Below are 16,377 nucleotides of genomic sequence, written 5' to 3'. Positions count from 1 at the left end.
CAACTCCAGGGCATATATCACCCTAAGTGTATTTAACCAAAAAAGAGGATTTTCTTCTTACGCATAACCTATACAAATTTTCAATCCATATAGATTATACGAAAAATTATAGGTTTAAATAAAAATCATAAGTTTAATAAAAATTTATATATGTAAAAAATATATTAATAGATCAAAATTAACTGTTATAAAATTTATTATATAAACTTATATGTGTATTAGATATATATTAAAAAATTTAATATTATATATAGCGACATTAATTATTTTTTTAACATAATGAACCTATTAACTCGGTTAGTGTGTCCTGCAAATAACGGGAACGTCAATCTAGAGTAAATTAAAATGATCTAAAGAAATTTGTTGGGTGCATAAAGAAAAATACCAAAAAAGACAAAAACAATCTAGAGTAAATTAAAATGGTCCACAAAAAGATTATCATAGTTACCTAATTGACCTATTAGCTCAATTGATTAGTGTGTTGTGCCAATAATGCAAAAGTCATAAATTTGAGATTTACATAAATCATTAATTTTAAATTTTTTAGGTCTCACATATTTACGATCTGTATATGCTATGTATAAAGATATTTTTGATTTTCCAGTATGAACAATTTGTTGATGAAGAAAGAAAAATGTCAAAGAAGACAAAAGCAATCTAGAGTAAATTAAAATGATCCACAAAAGTACACGTGTATCATGCTTACGTAAAGGCGCCTGAATAGTCAATTCCGCCAGCCGAAGGATCAAAAAGAGAAAAAAGGCATTGATTTTTCCTTTTCCACATTTTTTGGTGAGGAAGCCTCATACACTTTTCCTGGTTGGCAAGCAAACGAGTTGCGAAAATTCCAAACCCCACTACACGACACTAATGTAGCCGTCGTTTCAATTTCCACAGAAAGTCATTTCTCATATTATTTTGATACTTAAATATGTTTTGGTTTCATAAGTTGTGCTTTTTAAATTTTAATGATTGTAAAATTTTTGTTGATTTTTAGATTCTTTAAATTCGTATCTTTTAAATTCTTAGTACCTATAAATATAAATTTATACTTTTTAATTCTAATTTCATTAAAATTTTAATTATTTATATTTTTAATTCCTATAAATTTGTGTTATAAAAAATCAAATTAGAAAAATACAAACTTACACATATTAAAATTGAATAAAAATATTTATAGAACTAAAATTAAAAAACATATACTTATATAAATTAAAATGAACAACTTTTTTACAGAATTAAAATTAAAAAAAAAATGCAAACTTAAAAAACGAAAAGTATATATAAAAATCTTATTTTTATTTTCACACTGCTACCTCATTCCCCCCACACCACACCTTCTCGTCCAAGCAGTTACTCAGTGCTCTTTCCAAGGCTTTCAGGTAATAACTGCACCACCACCGCTCTTCTCTCCCGTTTTGCACCAAAACGACATAATCTGAATTTTCATGAACTCTCTCTTCTTTCTCTGTTTCGATGCTTTTCAGTGCTCACTGATGAATTGAATTGACTTGTCTGTGTTTGTTGTTGGCTGCTAACGAACAGTAACGGATTCGTCGTGTTGATGTTTTCAATTTTGCTTGAATTTGATTTGTAACTTGAACATCGATGATGGATTGTTACATGGTTGATTGAATATGTGCGACTGAAATGTCGGTTCTGCTTTGTACATAATTATTACGGGGTTGTTCAATTTCGGGATGAAAACTTCACTTTGGGTTTAAGAAAGGATCCATAGTTTTTGGGATGGAAATTTTACTTTGGGTTTATGATACGGGATATTCTTGTAAGTAAGTCAAGAGAGGGATGGGTAGTTAGAATAACAGACCTTCTCAAGAGGGAAGCGGTTAGACATAAATAGAGGTTGATTCCTCTGATTCAGTAGATTAGAATTTGTAAATACTCTTGTATCTCAATTTCCTTTCTAATAAGATTCAGAGGCCGTTCTTTCATTGGCGTGTCCCTACTCTTCTCTGTAATTCTTCGAGTCTCATCCTAGAATTATCTTAACAAATGGTATCAGCCTGTAACCTTCCAAGCATGACCAGCCATGGCGGATGCTACACGGAATCGCGTTCTTGAGCGTGAAATTGAAGATCGCGTGGAGAATCGTCTCAGTTCCAAGATTGATGAAAGATTCATGGAGATGGAAGCTTCGATGCAGCAAACTCTTCACGATTCCCTGACACAGTTGTTAGCCTTGTCGATATCGCAGCAAATGCAGGACCTTCTACACAATAACAGCAAGGGCAAAACTCATTCTCAAACTGGGGGAAGCCCAATTCGAGGTGAGAGATCTTCTTATTCTTGCGGAACACGTCTAGCTAGAATTGATTTTCCGCGTTTCTCTGGTATTGATGTTAAACAATGGTTAATCCAATGTGATACATTCTTCTCTATTGATAATACACCTGAGGAGTTTAAGGTAAGGTTGACGGTGGTACATTTCGAAGGGAAAACCCTTCAATGGCATAACTCTTATGTGAAATCTGTAGGATTGCAGAACTTACCACCTTGGTCAGAATATACAAGGATTTTAATTGAAAGGTTTGGTGAAGTATGTGATGATCCTATGGCTGAATTGATGCAATTGAGGCAGAAGGGATCGATAGTGGAGTACCATGAAGCTTTTGATGCTATGTAGCTCGTTTGGATCTGAGTGAGGAGCATAGGCTGAGTTGCTTTTTTTGGGGGGGGGGGGGGCTTAAACAAGAGGTCCAGATGCTTGTTCGAATGTTTCAACCAAATTCTGTCCGACGGGACTTCACATTAGCAAAAATGCATGAGGCAGCAACTGTGCATGGTTCTGTTACAAAATCTTGGAATAAGCAGTCTAAACCCGAGGCTTCTTCTAAACCACCATTGTTACCTACACTTCCTAAAACTATTTCCAAGACACAAGATATCCCCAAAACAAAACAGCAAGCCTCTAAAACTTTAACCCCTGCATATATGAGTGATAGAAGAGCAAAAGGGTTATGTTATTTCTGTGATGAACCCTTTACGCCTGAGCATGGTTTGACTCATAAAACACTGCAGTTGCATGTGATGGAAGTGGATGAGTTACAGGAGGGTGCGGAGGAAGAAGTGTTGCTTGAAAACTCAATGGGGTCCAACTCTATAGATCCTCAAATTTCTGTCCATGCCCTCACGGGAATTGCCAATTTCCACACCATGCGTGTGACAGGCTACTACCAAAAGAAGCCTCTTCATGTGTTGATTGACAGTGGGAGTACCCACAATTTTCTGGACATTGAGGCGGCCAAGAGATTGGGTTGCAAAAGTAATGCTTTTGATTCCTTGAGAGTGGTGGTTGCTGATGGTACACAGTTAAACGTGTCTGCTGTCGTTAGAGGATTCCAGTGGACAATTCAGCAAACCAAATTCACTTCTGATATGTTACTCATTCCATTGGGATGCTGTGATTTGGTCTTGGGAGTGGAGTGGCTGGTTTCCTTGGGCGATATTGTATGGAATTTTAATAAGTTGCAGATGGAGTTCTATGTTAAGGGAAGGAGACATGTGTTAAGAGGGGCCTCTACTGGATTGGATTAAAAACAGTTAAGAGGCAACAATTGGGAAAGGCTATGACAATTGGTGTTCATTTGTCAATTTTGCAAGTATGTGATGGACAAAGGGGTCTTTTGAACTCACTTACAACTCAAGCTGTTGATAAAGAACTGATCATTGAAGCTTGAAATTCATTTTGGATCAAAAATGGACTACGGCACTTTAGCAAAGGTGGTTGGTGAAATTAATGGAGTTTGATTTTTCAATTGAGTATAAGCAGGGACATGATATTGTAGCTGTTGATGCCTTGTCGCGAGTGGAACCAGTTGCTTGTCAAGCTCTCGCGGTTCATCAGGTGGTTTCTGAATTGGTGATAAAGATTAAAGCCTCTTGGGATTCAGATCCTACAATTTAGAGGTTGATTTCAGAATTACAAGCAAACTTTGGTTCTCACAAACATTATTCTTGGAAGGATGGGGAGTTAATGAGGAAAGGAAGACTAGTTGTGGGTAGAGATGATGCTTTAAGACAGGATATTCTTCTGCATTTTTATGCTTCTGCCGCTGCTGGTCACTCAAGACGAAATGCAACCTTACAATGACTCAAATCTGTGGTCTGTTGGAAAGGGATGAGTAAAGATGTTTGAGCTTTTGTTCAGAAATGCAGTGTATGTCAAAAGTGTAAATATGAGACCAAGGCTTCTCCTGGATTGCTGCAACCATTGCCTATTCCGGATCTGATTTGGCAGCATATTACCATGGATTTTATAGAAGGCATGCCTAGTTCCTTTGGTAAGTAGGTGATTTTTGTAGTAGTTGATAGGTTGAGCAAGGCAGCCCACTTTATGGCTCTTTCTCATCCTTATTCTGCTGCTGATGTTGCTCAATCCTTCCTTGATCATGTATTCAAGTTGCATGGATTTTCAGATTCTATCACCAGTGACAGAGATTCAATATTTCTCAATCAGTTTTGGCAGAACCTTATGGCTTTTCAGGGTGTTCAGGTCCAGCTCTCCACAGCTTATCACCCTCAGACGGATGACCAAACAGAGATTGTTAACAGGTGTTTGGAAACATATTTGATGTGTATGTGTGCAGATTCACCCTCTCAATGGTCTAAGTGGTTACCCGTGGCTGAATGGTGGTATAACACCACCTTTCACGGCTCTATTCGAGCTACTCCTTATGAAGTGGTGTATGGACAGCCACCTCCTGTGAATCTTCCTTACTTAGCAGAAGCTTCTAAGACTGAGTTGGTGGATAGAAGCCTCTTGAGGAGGGAGGAGATGCTGAAACTCATTAAATTTCACATGAAGAGGGCCCAGGATAGAATGAAACAGCTGGCAGATAAACATAGATCTGAGAGGCAGTTCAGTGTTGGCGATATGGTCTATGTTAAATTGCACCCTTACCGGAAAATTTCCGTAGCTGCCAGAAGCAATGTGAAGTTGTCCCCCAAGTTTTATGGCCCATTTCAGGTATTGGAACAGATTGGGGCAGTGGCCTACAAGATCAAGCTTCCTTCGGGTTCAAGTATACATGATGTATTCCATGTCTCTTAGTTGAAGAAGCATGTAGGTGAAGCAGTAACTTCTTTGAGTCTTCTAAGTTTAGTAGAAGGAGATCCTCTATTCAAAGAGCCTGAAGCTATTTTGGATCGCATGACAGTAAAGAGAAGGGGTCGAGCTGTTACTAAGGTCCTAGTAAAGTGGAAGCATAGCTTGCCAGAGGATACAACTTGGGAATTTTTCTTTGATTTGAAGCAAAGGTATCCTCACTTCCAGCCTTGAGGACAAGACTGAAGCTAAGGGTGGGGAATTGATACGGGATATTCTTGTAAGTAAGTCAAGAGAGGGATGGGTAGTTAGAATAACAGATCTTTCCAAGGGGGAAGCGGTTAAACATAAATAGAGGTTGATTCCTCTGATTCAGTAGATTAGAATTTGTAAACACTCTTGTATCTCAATTTCCTTTCTAATAAGATTTGGAGGCCGTTCTTTCATTGGCATCCCTACTCTTCTCTGTAATTCTTTGAGTCTCATCCTAGAATTACCTTAACAGTTTAATAAATGATCCTCTTGCCATGGGGATTGCCTACACGTTAGTGTGTGTTTTCGTGGGCATCTGACTTGATGCAATGGAGAAGCAGCTAGGCAGTATGCTTTGACGTTTTTGTCTCGGAACTTTTTTTTTTCCCGTTCAGCGTGGTTTAAACGCTTTTCCAAACACAGCCTTAAATTTTCAATGGCATTCTAGAAAATTTACTGGGAAGAAGTCCATGTATAGTAGTGACAGTAGTTGAAAACAGCACTTGGGATCAAGAGTTTTGTTTTGTTTTGTTTTGTTTTTTTTTTATTATGGGGATTAAGAGTTTTACACACAACTATTTAACTAGACCTGAATTTTGCGTCGTTGACAAAGTTTGGTTGTGTTCATAGACTTTGCTGTTTGTTGAGTGCATAAGATGGACACATAAATAATGGGCGGGGTAGCATTTTATGGAATGATGGAATATTAAAGTTTCCTCTAGTTCATTGTTTTGAGGCCTGCCTGAGAACAAAGATTAATCTATTTATTTTCATATTATCTTATTTTGTGGATTTATATATGTTTTTATTTTCGAACATGGGTTCATTAACTTTTTACACTGCCTGTTTTTCTTGTTACCCTTGAATATTTCCAATTCACTGTTAGGAACAGTATATGTTTGAGGACATTGACTTCTAACTATTAGGAGGTGTCTGGTGCTGGTATTTTGAGATGAACATATAGTGTACCGGATTTTTGTGGATGTAGGGAAATAAAGGTGCCTTTGACATTGCTATTAAAATTTAAAAATCATTCAGAATTTGTTTGGTGGAATCCATTATATTGATACAATCATACAAATGTTAAAATGTTGGTGCAATGTACTGATTACTGAATGCCTTCTTGAAAGATCCCTGGATGTCAAGGATCAACCCTCCTGAAAACTTAAGCTATTAGGTGAGTACTTTGTGAATGGTTTTATAATTGATGTTTCCCCTCACACAAAAGTCCCTTGCATGAAAGTCCTTTGGGTTTAAAGCATGGACAATGCATAAGTCAGCCCTACCTTATGCAGAAATTCAACTTTTTTTTATTTAGAAGAATGGGGCGGCAAGATCAAACTCTTGACCACTTGGTCATAGAAGGTCTGAGACAATATCAGTCACCAACTCTCCTAAAAGCATAAGCAACTGGGTAAAGGCTCATGAATGTGGCTTTATAACATCCCTAGCACAGTCCTGCACATAAGAGCCTTTGGGCTTGTACTGTGGATAATGTCTATCTTGAGTCTTCAGCATGTGCTAAAGCACTTGAACACTTGGTCATATAAATTCTAATACCATTTCATGGACCAACTTAACTCAAAAGCTTAAGTTGTTAAGTGAAGGAGTATCAATGCTTTTATTTCTAATTTAACAATGGAAATACTAGTTTCAATAAATTTGAGATAAGTGCTGTTTATATTGAGATATTTAATAATCTCAGAGTTGTTTTGTTCAATGTGTTTATTAATTATGAGTATTGAACTAGTCTATATGCTCTTTCTGTATTTTTCTTGAATCTTTTTCTTCAATAATCAACTTGTAGAACTTCTTTATAGTTAAAATGTGTAATGGGCATTTGTTACTCTGTTATTGTTTGTTTGACTCTCTTGTTTCTTGATTTGCTCGAAATATATATTTTCAGTCTAGTTATTCTGCCATATCTGTATCTTTGGCCTTAAACTTAACCGCATTCTTTGTTGTAGCTTGCCTGCGAGAATGGGGTGGGGAGATATTTACAAGAGACGGGTTAGAGTATTTACAATGGCTGTAATAATATACCTGGATTATAAGGTGAGCTTTGTTGGTTACTCCATTTTTTTTTCTTTTCCTTTTAAATAAATAAGCTTATTGAATTTATCTCTATAGAGTGTACAACAACGAGAGAAATGGACTAGCAAATCAAGACAAGCTTCATTGTGGGAGAAGGCTCATGAACGTAATGCTAAGCGTGTTCTAAATTTGATAATAGAGATGGAAGGCTTATGGGTTAAACTTGGGCAATATATGTCAACACGTGCAGATGTGCTTCCTGCTGCCTATATACGTCTTTTGAAGCAGTTACAGGACTCTCTTCCTCCTCGACCCTTGGAAGAGGTTTTTCTTCAATTTTTTTTATTTTAAAAATATTTTAGTTTATGTTATGGAAGAAAAAATGCTTTTAGGAAACAATTTACATTATGTGGCTTTAATAAAAAGAGCCCCACATATTTTTTGAGCATTGTAGATGATTTTTGTTCATTAACCTAGTACAAGAATTCAAAGTTTTTTCTTTTTGTGCTTCTGTTGGCTGTGAAATTCTGACTTTGCTGCTGAAAATGGAACTGTTAGTTTGGACTCCACAGTCCATGAACAAGAATAAGGGCCCTCATTTTCTAACCCGCTTGAGAATTTCAATTTATTTCTCAAGTCACTATGCTACTAGACTTCTGAATTTAGTTTATATATGCAAGGTCTATGGCACCATACAGAAAGAGTTGGGGAAATCGATGGATGAGTTATTTGCTGATTTTGTCAACAAACCTCTGGCAACAGCATCAGTAAGATCGGATGATTATATAACTTAGCTAAGAATCTTTATTAGTTAAGTGTTTTCCTTGATTGAGTGGAGTGAATCATATCTGAGCTACACATTTTATGCAGATAGCACAAGTCCACCGTGCAACTCTGCTCAATGGACATGAAGTGGTAGTTAAAGTTCAACATGATGGTATCAAGACAATTATACTGGAGGTTTGCTTCTTTTATCCTTTGGGATGTATGGATATAGAGGTCCATGGAACCTTTCAAAAGGTCTTTGTACCTACATTTTTTTCAGGACTTAAAAAATGCGAAGTCAATTGTTGACTGGATTGCATGGGCTGAGCCACAATATAACTTTAATCCTATGATCGATGAATGGTGCAAAGAAGCTCCTAAGGAACTTGACTTCAATCATGAAGCTGGTATTTTCGGATCTTTTATAAAATTTGCATTTGATGTAATAGATCTAAATTAATGCTTGAAAATATCTTTGGTGTATTTTGTTGGAGATAAGTTCTTGGATATTCAAGAAGTTTTCTTTACAGATCTTTTATAGGCAGAAATGTTTTCATTCTCTTTGGTGTTTAGCAGACTTTCCTAATGGCTTTCTTTGACTGATATGCTGAGAAATTATTGAGTTCTAGTTATTGATGGTTTGTTTTGTTTTGACAAGTAGTATTTGTGTTGGAAAGCCACCTTAATTATAGTCAACCCTAGCCTGTCTTAGTTGCGGTCACTTTAGGGGCTCTTAATTGCAGCTTCAAGGGTGGTGTTTAGTTCCACATCAACTAGATATATGGTATAAATAAAGCATATAAGTTTGGACAGTCCTCACCTTATAATCAGTTTTGTGAGGTTGAGTTAGGCCCTAAGTCCAAATTCTAAGTCAGCATTAGAGCCTATCCTAGACTCATTGTTGGGCCACTTGCATGCGACGCTCTAGGTTGGTAGCCTTGGGCATGAGGGGGATTGTATGAAAGCCGCATTAATTGCTGTTGCCCCTAACCCACCTCAATTGCAGCTTCTTTAGGGGCTACCTTAATTGCGTGTTTAGTTTCACATCAACTAGAGATATGACTTAAATAGAGGTTATAAGGCTTACTAGTCTGTTTTGTGGGATTGAGTTAGGCTCTAAGTCCAAATTCTAAGAAATTTGTTTCCTTGTTGTCTATTGGAATGAGAGGAAGAGAATTTTAGAGAATATTTTGTATTTTTGAAAGATATCAATTGTACAACACAGAACTTCTACTTACATTTGTATATTTATAGTGCAAAAGCTTGAAACCTTAACGGATGCCATCTGTGACAGTTAACCATTATTGAGATACAGATTAATAGGATTATAGAAAAGAGACAGCTGGCAGAAACCAAAAGATAGCTAGCCTAGAGATGTGACTGAAGTAGTGCTTATTAAGGCTTGGACGGTCCTCTCTCCTCACCTTATAAGCTGGTTTTGTGGGGTTGAGTTAGGCCTTTAGCTCAAATTCCAAGAAATTCCAAAACCAATATATCCAAATAAATAAATCTACCACAATTCCAGATTTTATGATGATTTCTTCTCTTGTTTTCTCTCTCTCTCTCTCTTTTCAGGGGGAGGGGGTTGCGTGAATGTGGTGATTTTAGCATTCTCTCTATAGACTCATCTAAGCAATCAGGCTTTATTTGATTTCATTCCCCCCCCTCCTTCCCTTCACTTAAAGTGTGTCTCTTACTAACACATTTGTTTCTGTAGAAAACACTAGAACGGTGGCTAAAAATCTTGGCTGCAGAAACCAATATGATGGAAATATGAGAGCCAATAGAGTGGATGTTTTAATCCCAGATGTAATTCAGGTATATTCTATCTATAAAATATTATATTGAAATATTAAAATGCAATGATGATGTTAGAAATCAGGTATCACAGAATATTAAGGGAAATTCTGTGAACAAATGACCCCTTTATTTGCAATTTTTGCAAAGTCCCTACTTCTTAGAATGGGGACATGATGCCATTAATTATCATGTCCAGGCCTGATTAGACATATTAATGTATTTTACATATTTTTATTTCAATCTGAGAATAGAAGTAACCTGTTTTTTACATATTTCCCGACAAGGTGCCATACCAAGTAAAAAAATGAATTTTCTCCATAATTATATGCTGATTAGCTTATTAATGTGTTTTTATATCATGTTTAGTGCAAATTTCCAGTGGTTGGATAAGTGTTGGTACCTTAAGTTTGTTAGGGGTTCAAAATGAATGTGCTTCCTGTTTATTCTTATTCTTTTATCTTTTTGCCATAATTTTTCTTATTTATATAATCTGGTTGCTTCCAATTATAGTCTACAGAAAAAGTCCTTGTTTTGGAGTACATGGATGGCATTCGGTTGAATGATTTAGAATCACTAGAAGCTTATGGAGTAGATAAACAAAAGCTTGTTGAGGAGATTACTCGTGCCTATGCCCACCAAATATATATTGATGGATTTTTCAATGGTGATCCTCATCCAGGTACTCTCTCTCTCTCTCCCTCTACGTTTGTGCTTATGTATGCATGTGCATATGATGTAACACTTCCGATTGTTCCATGTGCTCATGAACTATTTTGGCTCTCTTACTGGAATCATCATAGGAAATTTTCTTGTGAGCAAGGAATCTCCACATCGTCCTATTTTACTTGACTTTGGCCTTACAAAGAAACTATCAAGCACCATTAAGCAAGCACTTGCAAAGATGTTTTTGGCTTCTGCTGAGGTTGGTTTTGGCTTTTGTGCTTTTCATGATTATGTGGATACTAATAACATCATATATATTGTTTATGTAGTGGTTATAATTGTCATTTTTGGGTGAAGATCTCTTGATTCCTTGTGGCTGGGATGGCTTGGATTTTATTTTTTTGATCAGCAAAAGTAATAGTATATTATATTAGAAAAACAACACAAGGGTTACTGTTGTATATACAAATCAGCACTCTAGTATGCAGAACTATGGTTCCTTAATACAAGCTATATAGCATGAATTAAGAAACCATAAAACTGACTGTAGAGTTATCACAGATCAGCCCATCAACTATGTACTAATCCCCCTTGTTTACAAAATCCCTCCCTGATATTACTTGACCAGTAGTGAAAAGGTATGTCAAATCCTTTTTCGAGGTTTGTTAGCCAAGTCCAGCAGAAAAATAGAGCATCTTCCATCAATTTATTAACGTTCAAGCTGTTGTTTGAAAAAACGATCCTATTTCTATGGTGCCAGACGCAGCATGTTAGGGAGATCCACCAAATCTGCTAGCACCGCACCCTAATACCAGAAAACCTGCAGAAGGAATGCTGGAGGAAATGATGGCTTGAATTCTGCGGGAGAGCTCCGACCATGATTATCCAAGACATCGATTCCCACCATAACGGCAAGATTTTGTGACAATTGAAAAACAAATGAGCTGCCTCCTCTTCCTTATCTCTGCAGAATGGACATAAGTTATCGTTAATCTCTACATTCCTCCTATGCAAATTGTTCTTAGTACGCAGTCTGTCCCGTATTAATCTCCATGCAAAAAAAGAGGCTTTGCTTGGGATTTTTAGTTTCCACAGTTCTTTAAATTCTTCGTCGTGATTCTCATCTCTTGAGTCCTTGTTAAGAAACTTATATGCATTACCTACAGTATATGTCTCGGTTGAGTCTCCCTTCCAAACCCACTTGTCTTGTCGATGAGAATTGATTGTGAGACCTTGTATTTCCTCCAGAAAATTGGTACCCATAACTATTTCAGTTTCGAAAAGGAATCTCCTCTAATGCATGTTCCACTCCCATGCTGCATCTGAAATGGTCCCATCTGCTGGATATATTGATTCTTTTGGTTCAAAATGAGGTAGAGTCTAGGGTACTTTTCCATGAATGGAACACCATCTTCCTTCCACCCAAAATCTCACCTTTGAGATCCACACCCAACACTCCATTTTATTTTGCTTTTAAACCAACTCCCCTCCCCAGCCGAATGACAGATGGAACTAAGGTCTTGCCACCATACAGATTCTGCCGTGCTCTTTCTAACCTCATCCAAATTCCTCCATCCTCCATATTTTGAATCCAACACTCTAGCCCACAGTTCTCCTTGGTGGTGAAATAGATTCCACCGCCATTTTCCGAGAAGGGCATAATTAAATTTGATTAAGTCCCTGATTCCCAGACCTCCTTTCTCCTTTTATAAACAGATTGAGCCCTGACTAACCCAGTCGATCTTCTTCTGCTTTGAGTCACCTCTCCACAAGAACCACCAGGGTAACTTCACCAGCTTATCCACCACCTTCTTCAGAATCCTGAAAAACGAAAGAAAGTAATTAGGAATGGAGTTCAGGACTGACTTTATCAAAGTCACCCTTCCCCCAAAGGAGAGATACTTTTGTTTCTACTTTGTCAATTTTCTCTCACATTTTTTGACAATAGGTTCTCCAGTCGTCCTATATCTTGGGTTTGCCCCGATCGGAATACCCAAGTAAGGAAAAGGTACAAACAACAAACTGCAATTTAAGTATCTTGCAACATTCTTCATCCATTGTTTTGACATCCCAATCACCCCAAAATTGCTTTTTTGCAAAGTTTATTTTTAACCCTGAGACCAACTCGAAACTCCTCCGCTTCACCTTGATTGCTCTTACATTTTCCATCAACGCTTCCCCAAGAAAATCATATCATTTGCGTACTGCAGAATACTGATTTCCACCTTATTTCTTCCAACTAAGAAACCTTTGAACTGGTTATTCCGCAGTGCTACTCTCATCAGACCAGTTAATCCCTCTGCAACAATATTAAACAGAAGTAGGGCTAGTGGATCCCCTTGTCTAAGCCCTTTTTGGGGAATAAATTCAATTGAAAGGATCCCATTGACCAATATAGGGATAAAAGCTTATTTAAGACAGCTGTCAATCTAAGTAATCCATTTGGAGCAGAAATCCATCCTCCTCAACATGTACAATAGAAAATCTCAACTGATTGAGTCATACACCTTCTTGTAGTCAACTTTGAACACCATGCAACTCTTATTACATCTTTTTGCTTCCTCAACTACTTCATTAGCAATGACGACACTATGCAGCATGTGCCTGCCTTCTATAAAGGCAGTTTGTTGCTCGTCTATAATATCTGGCATCACCCTCTTTAGCCTTCTTGCTAACAGTTTAGCCACAATCTTATAGATGCTGCCTATTAATGAGATGGACCTTTATTGATTGAGATTTTGTGGATCATGAACTTTGGGAATCAGTGCTAGGAATGAAGCATTGCTTCCTTTCGGAAATCCTCCATTAACATAGAATTCATCGAGAAAACGAAGCACATTATATTTGATAATGTCCTAGAATTCTTTGATAAATTTGAAATTTAACCCATCTAGTCCAAGACTCTTCTCACTTCCACATTCCCATACTACATCCTTTACTTCTTTCTCATGAAAGCACACTACCAAAAAATCATTTTGATGCTGGCCAATGACCTGAAATCTAACCCCATCTATTTTGGGTATCACCCCCTCAAATCTCTTTTTAAAGAACTGATGAACCTCCTCTTTGACCCGGCTAAGTTCTTCGATCCAGCACCCATCAACAAGCAATCCTCTCAGCATATTGTGTGTGCGATTCCCATTGACTATCAGATGGAAGAGGCGAGAATTTCAATCCCTTTCCTTGATCCATCTGGTCCTTGCCTTCTGCCTTAGCAAGGATTCATGAGAGTTGGCTGCAACCCACAACTCCTGCAACTGCTTTCACAATTTTAAATCATGATCGCTCGGCTGTCTTCCATCCCCTTCAGTTTCCAGCAAATTCAACTCCATTTCAATTCTTCTTAGCTTCTTCAGAGTATCACCAAATTACTCCTTGTTCCAAGCTTTCAGTCTTTGCTTAACTCCCTTTATTTTTTTCTTTTAGCACAAAACCACCGTTGGGATGGCTTGGATGCAAGCTACCTGTTGCCTATTTCACCCCCCTTCTTGCAAAGTGACTTAAACAGCTAGACCATCCTATCTTTGGCTTTTGGGGGTTGTGCTTTAAATTGATTGCTACTTATCAGGCCAAAGTTTTAGATGAGTGTGTGCAGGTGAAGTTTTTTATGGTTTAGTTTAGTAGTTATATTAAGTAATAATGTTTAGATAAATTTATTTGGCTTTATCTATTAGTATTAGTACTACTACTAACATACCCAAGTGTCCGGAGGCTCCTCACTATGCGATGGTTGGGGAGGGTCATTGTACGTAGTCTTACCCTTGCATATGCAAAGAAACTGTTTCTTGATTCGAACCAATGATCAACTGGTCACCAAGGCACAACTTTAAAGTTAGTAATAGTAGTATCTTAAAATTTTTGTTTGATATATTTGGCATGGTGTGAAAGCCACTCTTTCACAAATTGTACTTGATCTTCATGACTTCCGTTTTCTCCATTTTTCGGATGATAAGTTGAGCAGAACATAAGGGAGGCTTTTAAATCGTAATTTGTTCCCCCCAGCAAGTTGGCTTTTAAAGGGATTATTATTTATTAGAGATGCAAATGCCATTTTCCCAACCTCACCTAGGCACCTAACAAAAATAAGCTTTTTGATTGGGTATGGGTGGTTTTGTACTCATGCATTCATGGCAAAAAAGTTCACAATCACGAAGTGTCTATGTGATTCAGGAACAAATACTTTTAATTCGTCTAGCTCAATTTTATTGTAATATTATTTTTCTTCACTTTTTTGTATTACAGTTTTTATAGGATTATTAGTATTCATACAAGTTTCCCTTAATTGCTCCAAATGATCTTTCTAAACAATGACTGAGTATGTAAGCCTTTTTGTTAAAGGGGGACCATGTGGCCCTCCTGTCTGCCTTTGCAGAAATGGGGCTTAAGTTGCGTCTGGACATACCAGAGCAGGCAATGGAAGTAACAGCTGTATTTTTTCGTGCGACAACACCCGCAAATGAATACCATGTAAGTATGCCTTTAGCTCCTGAAGTATACTTTGGTTTCTTCATTTTTCAGACTTTTAATTTTTCCCTAATTATGGTGTATTTTTCTGTAACTAAGAAAACAATGAAATCTCTAGCCGATCAAAGGGACAGAAATATGAAGGTTATACAGGAGAAAATGAACCTTGACAAAAAAGAAATGAAACGCTTTAATCCTGTGAGTTCAGCTATAAACTTACATTTTTTCCCTGTTCCAAATTATGCTACTATAATATTTGGAACGATAGAACGATAATTTTTCTAAAAATATTTTCAGGTTGATGCATTTCCTGGTGATATTGTAATATTTGGAAGGGTTCTTAATCTTCTAAGAGGTCTGTTGTCTTCCACTGTGATGTTTATTTGTTCCCTAGTCTTATTTTACATTTTACTTACCTGATGTGGATGTAGGGCTTTCTTCCACTATGAATGTACAAATAGTATATATGGACATTATGAGGCCATTTGCAGAATCAGTTTTGCGTGGGTGAGTCTTTTGCAAATTTTCTGATTAGTATTTATTACATGCTTGTTTCATTTGTGGCTGAACTGAGGTACACTTGCCAGGTACATTAGTAAAGGACCATCCGTAAATGATAGATGGATTTTTGATTCACCAGTCCATTCTGATGTAGAATCCATGCTGAGGCAGCTTTTAATCGAGATGGGAAATAATGATAAAATACTCGGAATCCAGGTGCAAGTCGTTTTTCTTAATTGATTTTAGAAATAATTTCTTTAGTGATTCAAATGTTAACAGCTAAGAAGTAAAACTTAAATAAGAAAAATATACGGAGCATAAAAGTCAGTCCGGTATCACGTAGTGGAGTAGCCAACCACAAAATTGGGATATTGGATAATGGAATGACCGCTATTTTAATATTATATGTATATATATTAATTTAATGATATTTTATATTCTTTCTACTTATTATAAAATTATTATTGCTGTATTAGTTTTATTAAATTATTACATTTTTATTAAAATATATTTTGTGTTTATATGTATATATTATGTATTGATATTTTTCTATATTTTTTTTTAATTTTTTCTTAAATATTATAGGGTATTGTATAATTTTATTACTTTTATAATAGTATAATATATATGATTAATTAATTATAAAAACAGTAAAATAGCCTTCCGATTTTAGGATTATTTGGGATTGGGATGAAGAGTGGTCCAATTTGGGTTGTGGGCCCAAATCCCACTCTCATCCAAAACAACAAAAGAAACCCTAGTTTATTTTTCTCACATCAGCTATCATTGTGTAAAAGATAAACACCTAATCTAGTTGTCTTCTTTGTCCAGAA

General features: G+C 36.6%; 1 protein-coding gene across 2 annotated transcripts in view; it reads left to right on the top strand.

Moving 5' to 3' along the window:
- The first annotated feature begins 1,269 nt into the window (after positions 1-1,269).
- LOC114384871 overlaps positions 1,270-16,377 on the top strand; it is a 30,418-nt gene continuing 15,310 nt past the window's right edge. The window contains exons 1-14 of one of the 2 annotated variants that reach the window (XM_028344689.1): positions 1,270-1,382; positions 7,285-7,372; positions 7,448-7,675; positions 8,032-8,118; positions 8,222-8,311; positions 8,397-8,523; positions 9,834-9,934; positions 10,427-10,595; positions 10,717-10,838; positions 14,918-15,046; positions 15,143-15,241; positions 15,341-15,398; positions 15,475-15,550; positions 15,631-15,760. In XM_028344689.1, the coding sequence (XP_028200490.1) occupies positions 7,298-7,372; positions 7,448-7,675; positions 8,032-8,118; positions 8,222-8,311; positions 8,397-8,523; positions 9,834-9,934; positions 10,427-10,595; positions 10,717-10,838; positions 14,918-15,046; positions 15,143-15,241; positions 15,341-15,398; positions 15,475-15,550; positions 15,631-15,760 (1,491 nt within the window). In that variant the 5' untranslated portion in view covers positions 1,270-1,382; positions 7,285-7,297. Of the gene's footprint in view, positions 1,383-6,475; positions 6,495-7,284; positions 7,373-7,447; positions 7,676-8,031; positions 8,119-8,221; positions 8,312-8,396; positions 8,524-9,833; positions 9,935-10,426; positions 10,596-10,716; positions 10,839-14,917; positions 15,047-15,142; positions 15,242-15,340; positions 15,399-15,474; positions 15,551-15,630; positions 15,761-16,377 lie in introns of those variants that run through there. The other variant, XM_028344690.1, reaches the window with a different exon arrangement.

The sequence above is a fragment of the Glycine soja genome, chromosome 14 (genome assembly GCF_004193775.1).
Source record: "Glycine soja cultivar W05 chromosome 14, ASM419377v2, whole genome shotgun sequence".
NCBI lineage: Eukaryota > Viridiplantae > Streptophyta > Magnoliopsida > Fabales > Fabaceae > Glycine > Glycine soja.
Note: the sequence above shows the minus strand (reverse complement) of the source record. Positions and strands in the feature narration are given on the sequence as shown.